The 16,151-nt window shown below is 40.6% G+C and overlaps 1 protein-coding gene and 1 long non-coding RNA gene across 48 annotated transcripts in view; one reads left to right on the top strand and one right to left on the bottom strand.

Moving 5' to 3' along the window:
- TPX2 (TPX2 microtubule nucleation factor) overlaps nucleotides 1-13,136 on the top strand; it is a 54,364-nt gene extending 41,228 nt beyond the window's left edge. For 37 of the 47 annotated variants that reach the window (XM_086332493.1, XM_086332473.1, XM_086332477.1 and 34 more), the window contains 6 exons: nucleotides 5,726-5,821; nucleotides 7,446-7,622; nucleotides 8,229-8,375; nucleotides 9,857-9,968; nucleotides 10,573-10,760; nucleotides 12,637-13,136. In XM_086332493.1, coding sequence (XP_086188619.1) covers nucleotides 5,726-5,821; nucleotides 7,446-7,622; nucleotides 8,229-8,375; nucleotides 9,857-9,968; nucleotides 10,573-10,760; nucleotides 12,637-12,747 — 831 coding nt within the window. In that variant the 3' untranslated portion in view covers nucleotides 12,748-13,136. The remainder of the gene's footprint in view (nucleotides 1-5,725; nucleotides 5,822-7,445; nucleotides 7,623-8,228; nucleotides 8,376-9,856; nucleotides 9,969-10,572; nucleotides 10,761-12,636) is intronic. The other 10 variants (XM_086332496.1, XM_086332484.1, XM_086332481.1 and 7 more) reach the window with 1 other exon arrangement.
- LOC147360436 (uncharacterized) lies at nucleotides 1,343-9,941 on the bottom strand. The gene is made up of 2 exons (XR_015139150.1): nucleotides 9,748-9,941; nucleotides 1,343-1,514 (listed from the first exon to the last, which is right to left on the bottom strand). It is a non-coding gene; the product is annotated as an uncharacterized LOC147360436 (long non-coding RNA).
- Nucleotides 13,137-16,151: the final 3,015 nt, after the last annotated feature.

The following is a 16,151-nucleotide window of genomic DNA, read 5'->3' as shown; positions in this document are numbered from 1 at the left end:
TCTGCGACTGTTGTCTCCATCTCTGTCCCCTTGATGCTGAAGCTCTCTTTCCTGTGTCCTTACAGCGTTTCTTGCGCTCTCCCACTTGTTGATAGGTGGCAAGGAGACAACGGGGCTGATGAGAGATGGGCTTGGGCAGCAGTGGGCCTTGAGGCAGGGATGAGAAAAGGGCTTTTGGGGCCGAGGTGGAGTGATGAAAGCCTTGAGCTCCAGGGTGTGAAATGTGAACTTGGTGCCGACATCCAGTGGGGAGTTGGGGCTCCACAGAGGTGGATATGATATCAGTGAGGCCAGTGAGTAATTTTAGCAGTGATATTTTAGGGACTTGGGGACACCAGCAGGCTTTAGAAAATTTTTTTTCATAGTCCCTGAGATAACATTGCTTCATGGTAATTTCCTAATTGCTCTGGGACAGGCCTGATAACTTGTCCCAGGGCACTTGGGGGCATATCGGCCTTAGGGAGACGTGCTCACCCCTTACATGCCATCCCGGGCTGCTTTTCCTAAATGTGTCTTTTATCCATCCACGTTGCCTGCTTATACTGATTTATCAGCTCTTTAGAAATACCCTCCCTCAGCTTCCTTTCAAAGCTTCCCCATTCCTTCAGCTACATATTCTGTTGGGTTTCTTCAGAGCACTTGTGAAAATCAAAAAATACTTGGTTTGTTACTCTTTCATTGTCTTTTCTTTCCTCCACTAGAATGTGAGCTCCCAGATAGCAAGGACTATGTCTGTCTGTATTGTTCACTCCTGCTTCCCCAACATCTAAGCATAGCATAGACACTGGGGTATTGAACAACTGTGTGAGAGACCATATAAGCTGAAACCCATCAGCCTGTGTTAGACACTGGGAATTCGAATGAAATCAGAAACAGCCTTCATCCTCAAAGCTTTCACAGTCTAGAAGAGCAGATTGGCATGTAGACAAATAAGGACAGTGATACTAATCAACATATGTTCCCTGAACAATTACTACTACTTGTAGGTGCTCTAGAGGAATGCAAATGGCAGTATCTCTACCCTCAAGGAGCTTATAACTAAAAACAACTTTAAAACAGTAAAACAGAAGCTTTCTCTGTTTCTTTATCTCTATTTCTGAATGAGCCCCCTATTGGCTTTGATTGCAGTGGAGATGGGGTATGGATAAATAGTTGCTGCAAAGTTGATTTTCATAAATCACCATTCCTTCTCCCTCAAGTAATATGAGGATTGATCCCACTCATATAAATATCTTTTTCCTGGCTTACTTATTAGAGATTTCTTTTAAAATGCACATCTCTCTGCTGGGAGGATGCAGACAGAGGGGAAAAGTAGGAAATGAGGAATTATTTTAGAACTAAATGAGTTCTCAGATATTTATTTCAATTATTTTTATGAAAAGAAAAAAAAAACCAAGGATACATTATACAGATTAGAATGAAAGCTGGGCTAGATAAGACCTTTGACTTCTTGTTCAGTGTTCTTTCCATTTCCACCTGTCCTGGCTGTGTTCAAGCTCCAGGCTAGTGTCCACCTGTCCAGGATGTAGAACAAGAGATTTTTGTTGTTTTCTGGTAAGCATTAGATGAAAACCCATTTCATAAACTTTTGTCAGTCTGGTTATAAGTTCTGTATTAAATTTTACTATATTAGTGATTCTGATTTTCTTTGGAAAGTGTGTGACAACTTTTCACAGCAGATTGAAGCTCCCCTTTACAGTAGTCACCTTGAGAGAGTATGTATTCTTTCCAAAGATTGATAGTGTGTACAAAGCATTTTGGAAAAGCCACTTGTCTTGGATGTTGTGACAGTTTTTTGGATCTCTTCAACAATACCAGGTCTTGATACTTTAAAGATAATTAGCTTTTAGGAGTCGGTCTAAAGTCATTCAGAACTAAAACTTCAGAGTAGTCCAAAGTAGTAAAGCTGGAAACAGTATTGCTTAATTAAAACTAAAGAGTGAGCAACTGCCTTGCATGGCCCTAAAACTGGCTTTGAAGGCCACTCCAAGAAAGGCATTCCAAACATGTTTGGAGCAGTTGCAGCATTGTTGGGATTAAGAAGTCTCCCAAGGTACAAATTAGAGTCCAAGAGTCTTCAAGGTATAAATTCTGTTATTCATGCTTACAGTATTCATTCAACAAACATTTACTGAATGCCTGATACTTGCCAAGATCTGTGTTAGGTATTAGGGACTGATGGAATAACAGTCCGTACTCTCAAAGCACTCATAACAGGAGGAGATGAATATCTTAAATCAACAAGGGCAATGAAGGTTTTTTTTTTTTAATAAATTTATTTATTGTTGCTGTGCACAGGCTTTCTCTAGTTGATGTGAATGGGGGCTCTTCTCTAGCCGTGCACGGGCTCTGAGGAGCTCTGGTTCATCACTAGTTGTGGCCTCTAGGCTTAGTTACCCAGTGGCATGTGGGATCATCCCAGACCAGGGATCAAACCTGTGTCCCCTGCATTGGCAGGTGGATTCTCAACCACTGGACGACCAGGGAAGTCCTGCAATGAAGTTTTTGTATGTACCATAATAAACTATGTACAAGGGAGAGTGGGGTCAGTAGGTTCAGGGAGTGATCTACTGACGGGTTTTATAAAAGAGGAGATGCTTTAGTGGAGGCTTGAAAAGAAAGATTAGATACTTCCTAGCAGCTGGAGCATTTCAGAGAGAGCATAGGCAAAGGTATTGAGATGAGAACCAGTGTTAAATTTTGGCAGTTGCCAGTAGTTCATTGTGGCTAGAAGGTGATGTCTAAAGAGGGACAGGAGACATGCCTGGAGAGTCAGTCAGGGTATCAAATTATGAAGCATCTTGTCCTTCACGCTGGAGAAGGCAATGGCACCCCACTCCAGTACTCTTGCCTGGAAAATCCCATGGATGGAGGAGCCTGGTAGGCTGCAGTCCATGGGGTCGCTAAGAGTTGGACACGACTGAGCGACTTCACTTTCCCTTTTCACTTTCATGCATTGGAGAAGGAAATGGCAACCCACTCCAGTGTTCTTGCCTGGAGAATCCCAGGGATGGGAGAGCCTGGTGGGCTGCCGTCTATGGGGTCACACAGAGTCGGACACGACTGAAGTGACTTAGCAGCAGCAGTCCTTCATGCTAAGGAATATGTTATACTGTTCTAAGTAGACATTGCTGCTGCTGCTGCTAAGTCGCTTTAGTCGTGTCCGACTCTGTGTGACCCCATAGACGGCAGCCCACCAGGCTCCCCCGTCCCTGGGATTCTCCAGGCAAGAACACTGGAGTGGGTTGCCATTTCCTTCTCCAATGCATGAAAGTGAAAGTGAAGTTGCTCAGTCGTGTCTGACCCTCAGCGACCCCATGGACTGCAGCCTACCAGGCTCCTCCGTCCATGGGATTTGCCAGGCAAGAGTACTGGAGTGAGGTGCCATTGCCTTCTCCGAAGTAGACATTAGGAGCCATTAAAGAATTTTAAACCAGGAAGTAAGATGATCAGATCTTTTGACTGTATAAGAAGATGGACTCGCAGAATGAGATGAGAAGCTGAAAGTTGTTAGTGGGCTAGTGGAACGGTACAGGCAATAGACGGTGTGGCCTATGGCATAACAATGAAGAGTTACAGAAGTGGAATAGAGAGCTGATGGGGGAAGCATATGGATATGGGTGTAACAAATAAGGAGTTACTGAGGATGTCTTTAAGATATTTAAGAAATTGATCTGGTCATACACTATACGCAGAACAACAGCCCTAGAGATTGCCAGATTCATGATAGAGGGTAAACTCTAGCAGAGTTAGAAAATACTTCTGGAACAGCTTTCTAAAATATATTCGTTTGAATCACGTGCATAGTATGATGATACACATAATTCAGTCAGAAAGGATTTGAAATGTTGGCAGTGTTTTGGAATCACAAAGCAGGAAAATCTTTGAAGGAGTTGAATGTGTAAGAATAAAGGAATATAGAGATTAAATGCCTCTTTTAATCTGCTCCCAAAGAGATGTGAGAGTTGATAGTTTGGTGTTCTTTTCGAATTTTATTTTCTATGCTTAGATTAATTATATATATTTTTTGTTTTATTTTTAGTGTATATGCAGATATCTTTTGATTTGACTTATTAAAATTTTTTTGGAGTATAGTTGATTTACAGTGTGTTAGTTTCAGATGTACAGCAAAGTGATTCTGTTATATACATACACATATAGTCATTTTTTTCAGATTCTTTTCTCATGTAGGTTATTTTAGAATATTGAATAGAGTTTTCTGTGCCATATAGTAGGTCCTTGTTGATTTTCTGTTTTGTATATAGTAGTGTGTGTGTTAATCCCAAGCTCCTAATTTATCCCTGTCCACCCCCCATCCCCTTGCTCCTATTTCCCCTTTGGTAACCATAAGTTTATTTTTGAGATCTGTGAGTCTGTTTCTGTTTGTGAATAAGTTCATTTATATTATTTAAAAATTTTTGATTCCACATGTGAGTGATACCATGTATTTGTCTTCCTACATGTACATTTTAAAAACACAAAATATTTTGTTTCAGCCACTTGTCCCTCCTCTCTCAATATTATGAATACTGTTCTATGTCAGTAATAAAGATTTATTTTATTCTTTTTGATGACGTATAATATTCTATTGTGTGGATATACACCACAGTTTAAGAAAGGATTTAACCAGTTTTTATTCTTTTTAAAAATGTTATATTGAAATATACCTAAAAACTAAACTAGAGGTCAAATATTAGGGTGTAATATTGGGTGAAAGAGAATGACCATTTAAAGGTTTAATAGCTAATTCCTAAAGATTGTACCAGCTTATGTCCTATACCTCACCCAACTGTATGTGACTGCCAACTTCTCGTCACATGCCAACCAACACTGGTATTAATTAGTCTTTAAAGTGTATTACTCAGTCTTTTAGATGAAAAATGCCTGATTATAGTTTCTAAAATTCTTGAGATTAAGCCTCTTGTGTATTTTTGTTAACTTCTTGCTCTTTGTCCAGTTATTTGGCAAAAGGAAATTAAGCTAGACCTTGCCCAGTGCTTTTTTCCATTCACCTTTTGAGGGTACGTGCGTGCGTGCTAAGTCACGTCAGTTGTGTCCGACTCTGTGCGACCCCAGAGACGGCAGCCCACCAGGCTCCCCCGTCCCTGGGATTCTCCAGGCAAGAACACTGGAGTGGGTTGCCATTTCCTTCTCCAGTGCATGAAAGTGAAAAGGGAAAGTGAAGTCGCTCAGTCGTGTCCGACTCAGCGACCCCATGGACTGCAGCCCACCAGGCTCCTCCATCCATGGGGTTTTCCAGGCAAGAGCACTGGAGTGGGGTGCCGTTGTAACATTTTAAAATATAAATTCTTATTGTAGAGCTGTATGTGAAATAGGTTTAGCAGAATGGACCATATTCTGTCCCTAGTTAACATTTGGAAATCCTTTTTGATTTTTTTTTTTTTAAGGGATTGGGATATAAAAGGGAGAGAAGCAATAAAATATTGACGTTAGTTTATTTTGTGGTGTTTTTCAAAAATACCAAAAAATATTTTGATGAGTTTTATTTTTTATTGAATATACAACTCAAACTATGTTTTTTGTTGATCTTCTATCATGTTAATACACCTTTTGAGTACTAATACATACCAGTGTTAGGTGGATAAATAACAACTAGCCTTTTTTGATTTCTGATACATGAACTTCTAAGAAAGGTATTAATTTCATCACATAACCTAGTTGAGATTGTTCTGGGATATCTAATTGAGTTGCTTACTCCCTTCAGGGTGTTCCTGAAAAGAAAGAGCTTCCAATCACTGTTCCAAAGTCACCAGCCTTTGCTCTGAAGAACAGAATCAGAATGCCCACCAAAGAAGATGAGGTGATTCCCTAGGATGGGATCTCTACTCCTTCTGCATAATCAATTTAAGCATTGCGTGCATGCTAAATCACTTCAGTTGTGTCCGACTCTGTGATCCTATGGACTGTAGCCCACTAGGCTCCTCTGTTCATGGGTCTCCAGGCAGGAATACTGGAGAGGGTTGCCATGCCCTTCTCCAAATCTAAATGTTACTGTTTCTTAAACATAGAGGAATTCAAAGGCAGTCATTCTTGCCTGAAGTTGTCTTAACAGTGGGTATGAATGATTGGTCATCTATTTTTCCTCTTCCAAGAACAAAGTAGTAAGTGTATGAGGCTCTTTGCCAACAAAGGTCCGTCTAGTCAAAGCTATGGTTTTTCCAGTAGTCATATACGGATGTGAGACTTGGACCATAAAGAAAGCTGAGTGCCGAAGAATTAATGCTTTAGAATTATGGTGCTGGAGAAGACTCTTAAAAGTCCCTTAGACAGCAAGGAGTTCAAGCCAGTCAGTCCTAAAGGAAATCAACCCTGAATATTCATTGGAAGGACTGATGTTGAAGTGGAAACTCTGATACTTTGGCCATCTGATACAAAGAGCTGATGCATTGGACAAGACCCTGATGCTGGGAGATTGAGGGCAGGAGGAAAAGAGGGCAACAGAGGATGATATGGTTGGACGGCATCACCAACTCAATGGACATGAATCTTAGCAAACTCTGGGGCACAGTGAAGGACAGGGAAGCCTGGTGTGCTGCAGTCCATGGGGTCTCAAAGAGTTGGACATGGCTTAGCAACTGAATGACAATGATGAGTCATCTTGGCTTTCAGTGGTAACTGGTTGTAACATGTTTGTTTCCATTGGATTGAAAAATCAGTCTTTTTTTAAGACCTATACTCTATTTTGCCTGAGCTATTGTCATCATTCAGTGAAGGACTTTTAAAATTCACACTAAGTAGTTACATCTGCCCTATCCTATCTCCATTGACCCAAGGGGTAAAGAGGTGACTATGTGGTGATGGTTCATGAAGCTGGAATATATAAACTGTCATTGATCAGGCTAGTTTCTTATTACATCTCCCTTTTTATCTATAAATATCCAGAGTTAGGGTAATTTTATAGCATATCTCAAGCATAAACCTTTTTATAGATTCATTTGAAACTAGAATACACAGTAATCTTATGTTACCAGCTTGAACCCAGTCAACTTACTTGATCCTATTCTGGGTTTGGCAACTGGAAATACTCCCAGTCACATGTTTTAGCAGAGTCTGGAGGCTGGGTCAAAAAAGAGGCCAGGATATATGCTTGGTTAGTACTTTTCTTCTGTTCTTCATTTTACTCACACTGTTTGAGCTCATTTAGTTTTTCCAACCTTCCTGTGAAAAATTTTAGATCCTTTAAAAGTAATTGTGTTACTTTTTGTGAAAATGCTTTCACGTTGATCGTACCCCTGTGAGTTAATAAATGACTTAGGTTGGTGAGTTGGTAGGTATCCCTCTTTGATAGAAAAGGAAGCTAAGACACCTGAGAGGTTGAGTGACTTGCCTTAATGACTTCTTTCATATATTGTCTTCTGACTTCACATTCAGAGGAGGCGAGAGAGTGAGAAATCTTGTCTCTAAACTGCAATTTTTTCCCTTAGGAAGAGGAGGAGCCAGTAATGATAAGAGCTCAACCTGTGCCATATTTTGGAATGCCTTTTAAGCCCCAGATCCCAGTGGGGAGAACTGTGGAAGTATGCCCTTTTTCTTTTGATTCCCGGGACAAAGAACGTCAGTTACAGAAAGAGAAGAAAATAAAAGAACTCCAGAAAGGAGAGGTGGGTGTTCCATTTCTATAAGTAGCATAATATTAATACTAGTCTTTAATCCCTCAAAGGTAATCTTTTATCTTGCACTTTTTAAAAAGTATATTTATTTGGCTGCATCAGGTCTTAGTTGCACCTTGCGGGATCTTCATCGCAGCACATGGACTCTCTAGTTGTGGGTCATGGGCCCCAGAGCATGTGGGCTCTCTAGTTGCCCCATGACATGTTAGTTCCCTGTGTTTCCTGCAGGGAAGGCAGTTCTTAACCACTGGACCACCAGGGAACTTCCTTATGTTGTACTTTTAACTGTATAATCACTAACTTCCTTTGATTCCTCTAAGAACCTTATGAAGTATAAATAGGGCAAGTAATTTAAATAGCCATTCTGGAAGTTAAGCACAAGGAAGTTAAGTGACTTGCCCAGGATCATGCTGGTAGTTATTGGCAAAATTGGGAGGAAAACCTCAATTTCCTTTTGAGCTTATTAGTTTTCTGTACCATGCTGGTTTGAAAAACTTGCCTTTCATATTTTTCAGATTCATCCAAATATTCTGGAGCAGCTGTGGCTTTCTGACTAGAAAGACCTTATCTTAAATCTTACATTTTCTTTTCTGTTAGGTGCCCAAGTTCAAGGCACATCCTTTGCCTCACTTTGACACCATTAACCTGCCAGAAAAGAAGGTGAAGAATACCACCCAGGTTGAGCCATTCTGCTTGGAGACAGACAGAAGAGGTGCCCTGAAGGCACAGACTTGGAAGCACCAGGTGGGGATGGGGAGAGCAGTTAAAATGTGAATTGCTCGACTGTTGGTTTGTTGCAGTAGGTAGACCCGCTACACCAGGCTTCATCTGGGAACTAACATACCAGATTGTTTTAGGGACTCTTACTGTAGTCAGGGGTCAGAAAACTTTTTCTATAAAATACCATATATTAAGTATTATAGATTGTATCGGTTACATATGGTCTCTGTCACATGTTGTGTGTTTCAACTCTTTAAAAATATAAAGACCATCTTTAGCCTAAGGGCTGTACAAAAAGACATTGCAAGCTGGATTTGGTCTATAAGCTTAAGTTTGTAAGTGATCATCTGGAGAATATGAGAGCTGATAGACTCTTTTTGTGACAGGAGATTCTTAAAGATCTCATTTATTTCATCTACTAGACCTGCTCATTAAATATTCACTTTTTTCTGTTGCTGCTTTAATAAGCAACTATGTGATAAAAATAAATTCTCAATAGAGTATGTTTTCTCAACACACTGTGTGCTATTTGCTCTTTATAGATGATAGGTGATTTAAAACAGTTAATCGGTTGTTGGCTGGTTTAGTTGGGATCTAATTCTGCCTTGTCTGGAAAAAAAATCTGAATCCCTAAGTTTGTCAGTATTAATATTATCTCTTATTTTGGAATCTGTCCAAAAGGGGCTCAGGCTTGATCTTTATAGAAAGTCACCACTGTTGAAGCCCAAGAGATATGATTGACTACGTTACTAAATCTAGGCCCCTTGTTGGCACTGTTCTCTAGGAGAACTTAGGACTGTTGCTTTGAAAGCAGTCATGACATAGAATGTGGGGGGTATTTTCCAAAATAAAAAGATTTTTTTAAGTTTTTCAGACTTATATAAAAGAAAGAATAGTATAATGAACTTCCATGAACCTGGCACCGTGTTTTCTAGTGCTCAAAACATGGAAAATCTTACTTCATCTAACTTTCTACCTACTCATCTCTATACTGGATATTTCTGCCTACACAAGATTATTTTGAAGCAAATCCTAGGTGCTATCTCATTTTATTCAAAAATACTTCAATGTGTAACTTTAAAATGCAAGGATTAAAAGAATTTCATAACTCCAGTGCTATTATCACACTTAAAAAGATTAATAGTAATTTCTTAATAGTGACAAATAGCATTCATATATCCCCTATCTCTCATTTTTAAAACAGTTGAATTGTTCAAATCAGGATCAAGAAAAGGTCCATATTTTATATTGGTTTGATAAATCTCTAAATCCCTTTTCACCTATAGGCTGCTCTATGTGCATTTTGTATGTTGAATAAATGGGATTGTTTGTCCTATCTAGGTTTTACAATCTGGATTTAGGTCATTGTGTTCCCATGGTATTGATTAATAATCACCTGGTGTCTTTATAGATGAAACAGTTCAGAAACATTCGAACTTGAGTAATTGAGGTGGTAGTTATGGAGAGTTGGTGGTTGCTTGGCTGACAGATTTTCTTTCTTACAGCTGGACGAAGAACTAAAACAGCAGAAAGAAGCAGCTTGTTTCAAGGCTCGTCCAAACACTGTCGTCTCCCAGGAGCCCTTTGTTCCTAAGCGAGAGAAAAAATCCGTTATCGGTAGTATTTTATGTGTTCTTGAGGGATTGGGGAAGAATTGTGAGACTTCCTAGAACTGAGTTGTGTCAGTACAGTGCTGTGTCAACCAGAAGCATTTGCGTGTAGAGATCTAGCGTTTCTTCCTTAGATCTTTGTTGAATGTAGCAGAACAGCGTCTGGATGGAGGCAGCTGGCATTTCAACAATTTTACTTCCCAGCTCAAAGAGTAGCAAGTAAGGAGGGAAGAGCCAGGACTTCTTTCTGGACTTCACCCTAAAGCTAGTCTTAGATAGAAAACATTTGATTCCTTTAAGAACTGAGCTGCGTTTCTAGTACAGTGGGATTCTTCTCCTAAATCTGTCTCACGGTCACTATGTAGTTTTGAGCAAGCCACTATCTGTATGGGTCTTGCTTTTCTTCTAAATAGATGATTTATAGGGGTCCTTACAACCCTGAAAACTTGAGGACTTTTTGTATGTGGCACGCTTCACCTTTCTCCCCCTTGGGCCTCCTTTGAGCTCCGCCTTTCTGTTGCCACGCATCTCTGTACACTTGCTGGGTCTGTGGGGCTAGGGTTCCGCAAGTTATGCTTGTGCACCAATATTTTCTCTGTTTCTGTACTCAGAGGGCCTTTCTGGTTCTCTAGTTCAGGAACCTTTTCAGCTGGCAACAGAGAAGAGAGCCAAGGAGCGGCAGGAGCTGGAGAAAAGAATGGCTGAGGTGGAGGCCCTGAAAGCCCAGCAGCTAGAGGAAGCCAGGCAGCAGGAGGAAGAGCAGCAGAAGGAGGAGTTGGCCAGACTACGAAAAGAACTGGTAACTGGGCAGCCTACATACTGACTAACCCACGATTGCATCTGTTTTGTTTATCTATACCTTGCCTTGTTCCAGAGGGATCTAAGGCAGCCTCCAAGGATGCATTGAAGATGAGAAGTCACACAAACCAAGGGTGGTGACAAAGTTGACAAGTCAACGAGGCTGAAGATGTATATATTATGATCCATGGATCTCCTAAGTTTATACCATAATTTTGGCCCTTTATGGGAACCAACCTGTCAGTTGCAAAACTTACCATGGTCGAGAGATGTACATTTATCTTTGATCCTAGATTCAGTCAGAATTTCTTCCTGAAGAGAACATCACATGCTATGCCAGTGCACAGTAACACATTTGTAGGACTTTAAAAAATACATACTTTTGGTTGTGCTGGGTCTTCATTGCTGTGTGCAGGCTTCTTATCATGGCGGCATCTCTTGTTGCAGAGCATGGGCTCTAGGCCCATGGGCTTCAGTAGTTGTGCTCCACAGTATGTGGAATCTTCCCAGACCAGGGATCAAACCTGTGTCCCCTGCATTGGCAGGGGGACTTCTATCCACTATACCACCAAGGAAGTCCCAGGAGTCTTTATTTAACTTATTTTTATTATTGCCTTAAGGCTTAAGGAATAATAAGGAAACCAATGTGTTTTACAATTAGAATATATAGGTAAGGAAGGGCATGGGAATTGTGTGACAAGTGTATTTTCATTTTCCTCATAATACTTGATTCAGATTCCTTGGAGTTATAGTGCATATCAGTCCAGGTGACGTTCCATGCTATCACTAGATAATGACTTAAATATTAGTTATCCAAAAAGAAAGCTTAATTCACCTTAAGGACCCTTTCACTAAAACAGTAGCAAGTCACATGAACTGCATTAATGAGGAACATTTTAGATGGAACTTCAAATGCTTAGTGTAATAAAAGGATGACTGTGGAAATACATGTTATTGAGATTCTGTCGAAAATAGCTAAGCCAGCAGTTGATATAGCTGTTGGTAGAGGTGACAATGCCAAGGAGGACTCTAGAGAGTCCAAACTATTAAAGGGAATAGCTTCTTGACAAAACCAAGCTACCATGTGCTGATTAGATGAAAAAATACATAGATATAATCCTCAGTCCAGATACACTCAGAAAGCTAGCCTCAAATGTTTTGACTTTTCTTCATTGCTTGAGTCCTGCCTCTTGTGTTTATCCATATTGTAGAGCTCTTTAGTAATCTGGTTTGATTCAGGGTTAAGAACCGATGGGACCATGCCTTCTCCCAGCAACACTTCCTGGTTTTTTGTTTGCTTGTTTGTTTGCTTTAAAGTCCATACTTTAGGTGAATATTAAGACTCAGTAAGCTTAAGATTGTACTCTGACAGATTGTTAAGGTGTAACTCTCCTCTGATGTAATTGAGTACACCCCCATTATACCCCAGTACTGAACAGTCAGACTGGAGATAGGTGCACTCTGAGGAGTCCAGCAAGACCAGAATAGAAATCTACTTGGGGGACGTCCCTGGTGGTCCAGTGCCCTCCAGTGCGGGGGGTGAGGGGTCAGTTCCTGGTTGGGGAGCTAAGATCCGGCATGCCTCATGGCCAAAAAACCAGAGCATGAAAAACAGAAGCAACATTGTAACAAATTCAAAAAATGGTCCACATTTAAAAAAAAAAAAAACAACACTTTAGAATAATAGAAATGAAATCTACTTGGGCTCCAGAGTTCTTAATGCTTTGCTGCTAGACTGTGTTGCCTTTTTCCCCCTTCTCTTAATTAGTGACTGGGATGTGCAATACTATACAAAAATGTCCTCAAGAAAAATAAAAACACCTGTAAGTGTAGTTCTCTAACCTTCTTATCAATGGGAATTACATTTTTCTCTGCAGGTGCACAAAGCAAATCCAATACGAAGATACCAGGGTGTGGAAGTCAAGTCCAGTGACCAGCCCCTGACCGTGCCCGTCTCACCCAAGTTCTCTACCCGATTCCACTGCTAAACTTGGCTTTGAGCTGCAGACACCATCTGGGAACCTGAGCTGCTTTTTCCATCAAACCAGGAGCCACCTTTGTCCTGGGGGCATAGAGAGAATCCATTTCTCCAAGGTTTTTTCCTACCCATGCCTTACAGAGCATGCCTGACAAGTATGGACTCCCGATTTCATTGAGAGTTGTTTTCCTATATTATTGTGGCTAATAATGAGACTCAACTCGTGTATGTCTCAACCAGACTCTTTGGAACCATCAGTATGATGGTTGACCTTCAGTATGGACCTTAATTCTGACTAGAATTTAAGCCTCTGTATCAGCGCAGTGTAATTTCTATTGCCCTTATCCCACCTCTCTTTTTCTATTTTAATCATAAAATAAACATAGTTAAATACTGATAGATTTAAGTCATGGATTAAATGGAACCATCAGATTCTTCTTCTCTGTGCAAAATGAAGTTAGAGTTAAGGAGCCCATCACTATGAGTGGGGAGGCCTCATGAACTGCCTGACGAGGAAGAGACTTGACTGACCAGAATCTCAAAGCGGCCATCAGCCGGCTTCAGGCAGGTCTGCTATTCAGGCAAATTCTTCCCTTGCTGGTGCCTATGATAACGGAACGCTGAGCAGTACATGTGTTAAGTCTTCCAGTGACCTGGACTGGAATAAAATTTGTTTTTCCCCTCCCTCCCCCCAGCCCCAATTTTTTGTTATTTGATGTTTCTACATCTGTTGAGCCCCTTTAGAGGTCACATCTTATTGGGGAAGTGGCTACTTTGAGACAAGAGTCCAGGAGCTTTTAAAAGTATAGGCTCTGTCCTTAAAGGAAAGTGCTCTTTTCTGTCCTGTGTCAGAATCCTTCCATTGTTTGAACTCCCTCCTAGGAACGACTCTGGAAAACTGTTATTCCTTCAAAACGGACTGTGCCTTCTTCTCCAAATGTGTTTTTTCTCATCCGGTAAACTCTTCCTTATGAAATCGTTCTCATAAATCTTTCCTTGACCATGTGGTCTCATCCGGTAAGGATGGTAACTTACTTCTTTGTGCCTCCCAGATGTTTCTTAATGTATATGTCTCTAGTAGAACAGGTAAACCACTGAGTTTCTTGGACTTGTTTACAAACTAGTAGAGATGTAGATAACTAAAATTGTTATTCCTTGAAGATAAAAATTAGGGTAATCATATCCGTGCTCCTTGTATTCTGTTGGCACAGAATTTGCTAGGTTCATGTGAAATAGTTTATTTTCTTTTAGACTTGATATCGTTTATGAACTCTTACTCTGTACCAGTCTTAATTCTGTGCCACGAGTTAAAGACTGTATCCATATTCTGCCGAGGCCAGTCAGTCCTAAGCAGTATATATGATGTTGGATCTATTTTATATTCCTTTTGTTTATTCATTTGGTGAGCATTATTTACAGTCCATTGCAGATTTAGTGATGGGCAACAGAGCGACGTGTGATTTGCAGATCCCTTCGTCTCCTAAAGGCCCACAGGCTGATCCAAAGGGCAGTTCTTTTGCTTATTTCCTAGAGATATGTGGTGTGTAGTTCCATAACAACTTGCGTAGTTGCTTTACAAAAGATTGATTTGGTGCTGGTTATATATATGTTGGCATTGTTCTAGTCTCTGGGCATATAAGCAATGAACAGAAATAGAAGACCTTGACTTTATGGAGATTACCTTTTAGAAGGGAGACAGACAATAAACAAGTAACTGTCCTCTTCTGTCAGGTGATAAATGTTTCTCTGACTGACTGCTGTGTGGAAAATAGACTGAGATGGGGATCTGGGGGGCATGTGAGATTGAACAGGAAGGAAAGGAGGTTCTTGCTGTTGTCCAGGTGAGACTGGTAGTGGCTTGGGCTAGAGCGGTAGCAGTGGAGGTGATGAGAAACGGTTGGATTCTGAATGGATTTTGAAGCTGTAACTGACAAGACTTGCTGACTGACTGGACTTGGAGAGGGAGAGAGGGTAGAGAAGGGCATTCAGGTATCAGCCTGAAACAGAGATAGAGTTCTCCAGGCCTTGTGCTGTGAAAAATCAGGTCTACCCCAGTCCTTGTGTCTCTTGTGGATTCTCAGGGGGTGAGGAGGACTTGCATTTGTTTCTTGTCACCTCTCTGGTTTTTCTACCTCTCTTCATATATTGGTCCCCTGTCTGTGTTCTTTTCGACTTTTCTCCTTCCCGTGTATCAGCAGTTCTCTTAACAGTTCGCTATCGTTCGTAGAGTACCATCTAAAACCATTTTTTCATATATTTTGTCCATTTATTGTTTCAGTTTCAGATAGAAGACTAAATCTGGCCCTCAAGTTGAGAATTTTAGAGTGTTATCAAGAATTGTGGACCTATGGGATTTTTCACCCCATTTGCTCCAGCCTGGATTACCCCCTGTGGACATAACCCACATCAGGGTGGTAATGTGTGACAGCCTTAGAGACAACAAGGAGGGATTATATTACTTCAGAGCAAATAGCTTTTCAAATTAAGATGGCCTTGCTTCCCAGAATTTCTGGGTGGCTGTCTATCGCTATCTCTTCTCTGTCTAGTATTGAATCCTTTCTTTTGGACCACCTCATGTGACCTTCATTTTTCTAGTAAAGGCTCCCATTTTCCCTGAAAGTCAAACTGCTTTTATTTTACAGAGAAATTCAGGTTCTATTTTATCCTTCAAGACTTGTCCAAGAGGGAGCTTTGCTTTTAATACTCAAGCTACCCTGGAATTTTCCTAAACAAAGAACTGGACCTCTAATAGGAATGTACTGAATTCTTCTGAGAAATCTGGTGGCCATACTTGGCTTGGCAATTTTGTAAAACTCGTAGCCCATGTGTACATGCAGATTATTGGAATTCCCACACCTTCTGGGAAGGACTCTTCGTTTTCAGTGTTGTTTTGACTTGGTCATGGTTCCCCATTTACATAGTGTTTTATACTAATTAATACAAAATTATTGTTCACTCTTAATTTGATCATTTTGTCCTTGTGTAATTGCTTTATTGCCATTTTGACTCCTGTGTCATTCCTTACCAGTTCTTTTCCACAGAATTTTGTCCTTGGAAAGTGGAGCTTAAGTGGTAGACAGGCTGCGGTGGCATTTGCTCCAGCATTTAATAGAGATAAGTCTTGTACACAAATAGACGTCATACAAGATAGGATGTGACTGAGTAACAGGAAACAGAAAAAATGCTGCAGGAATTTAGAAATTCTTGTTTGAGGTGAGATTGCCGTCCTTAAAGATGTCTCTTTTTTAAGTAAAAATTATGAAAGTAGCACAGTCATCCCTCAGTATCCACAAGGGATGGGTCCCAGGACCTGTGGTACCAAAGTCCACAGATGCTCAAGTCTCATATGAAGTGGGTGTAACCTATGTGCAGCCTCCCATGTACTTGAAATCATCCCTAGATTACTTACAGTAC

The sequence above is a fragment of the Bos grunniens genome, chromosome 13, assembly GCF_055505025.1.
Source record: "Bos grunniens cultivar Pamir isolate PY7600 chromosome 13, Bosgru_T2T1.0, whole genome shotgun sequence".
In the NCBI taxonomy this organism is placed as follows: Eukaryota; Metazoa; Chordata; class Mammalia; order Artiodactyla; family Bovidae; genus Bos; species Bos grunniens.
The sequence above is the reverse complement of the archived record's forward strand: the minus strand, read 5'-3'. Positions and strand labels throughout refer to the sequence as shown.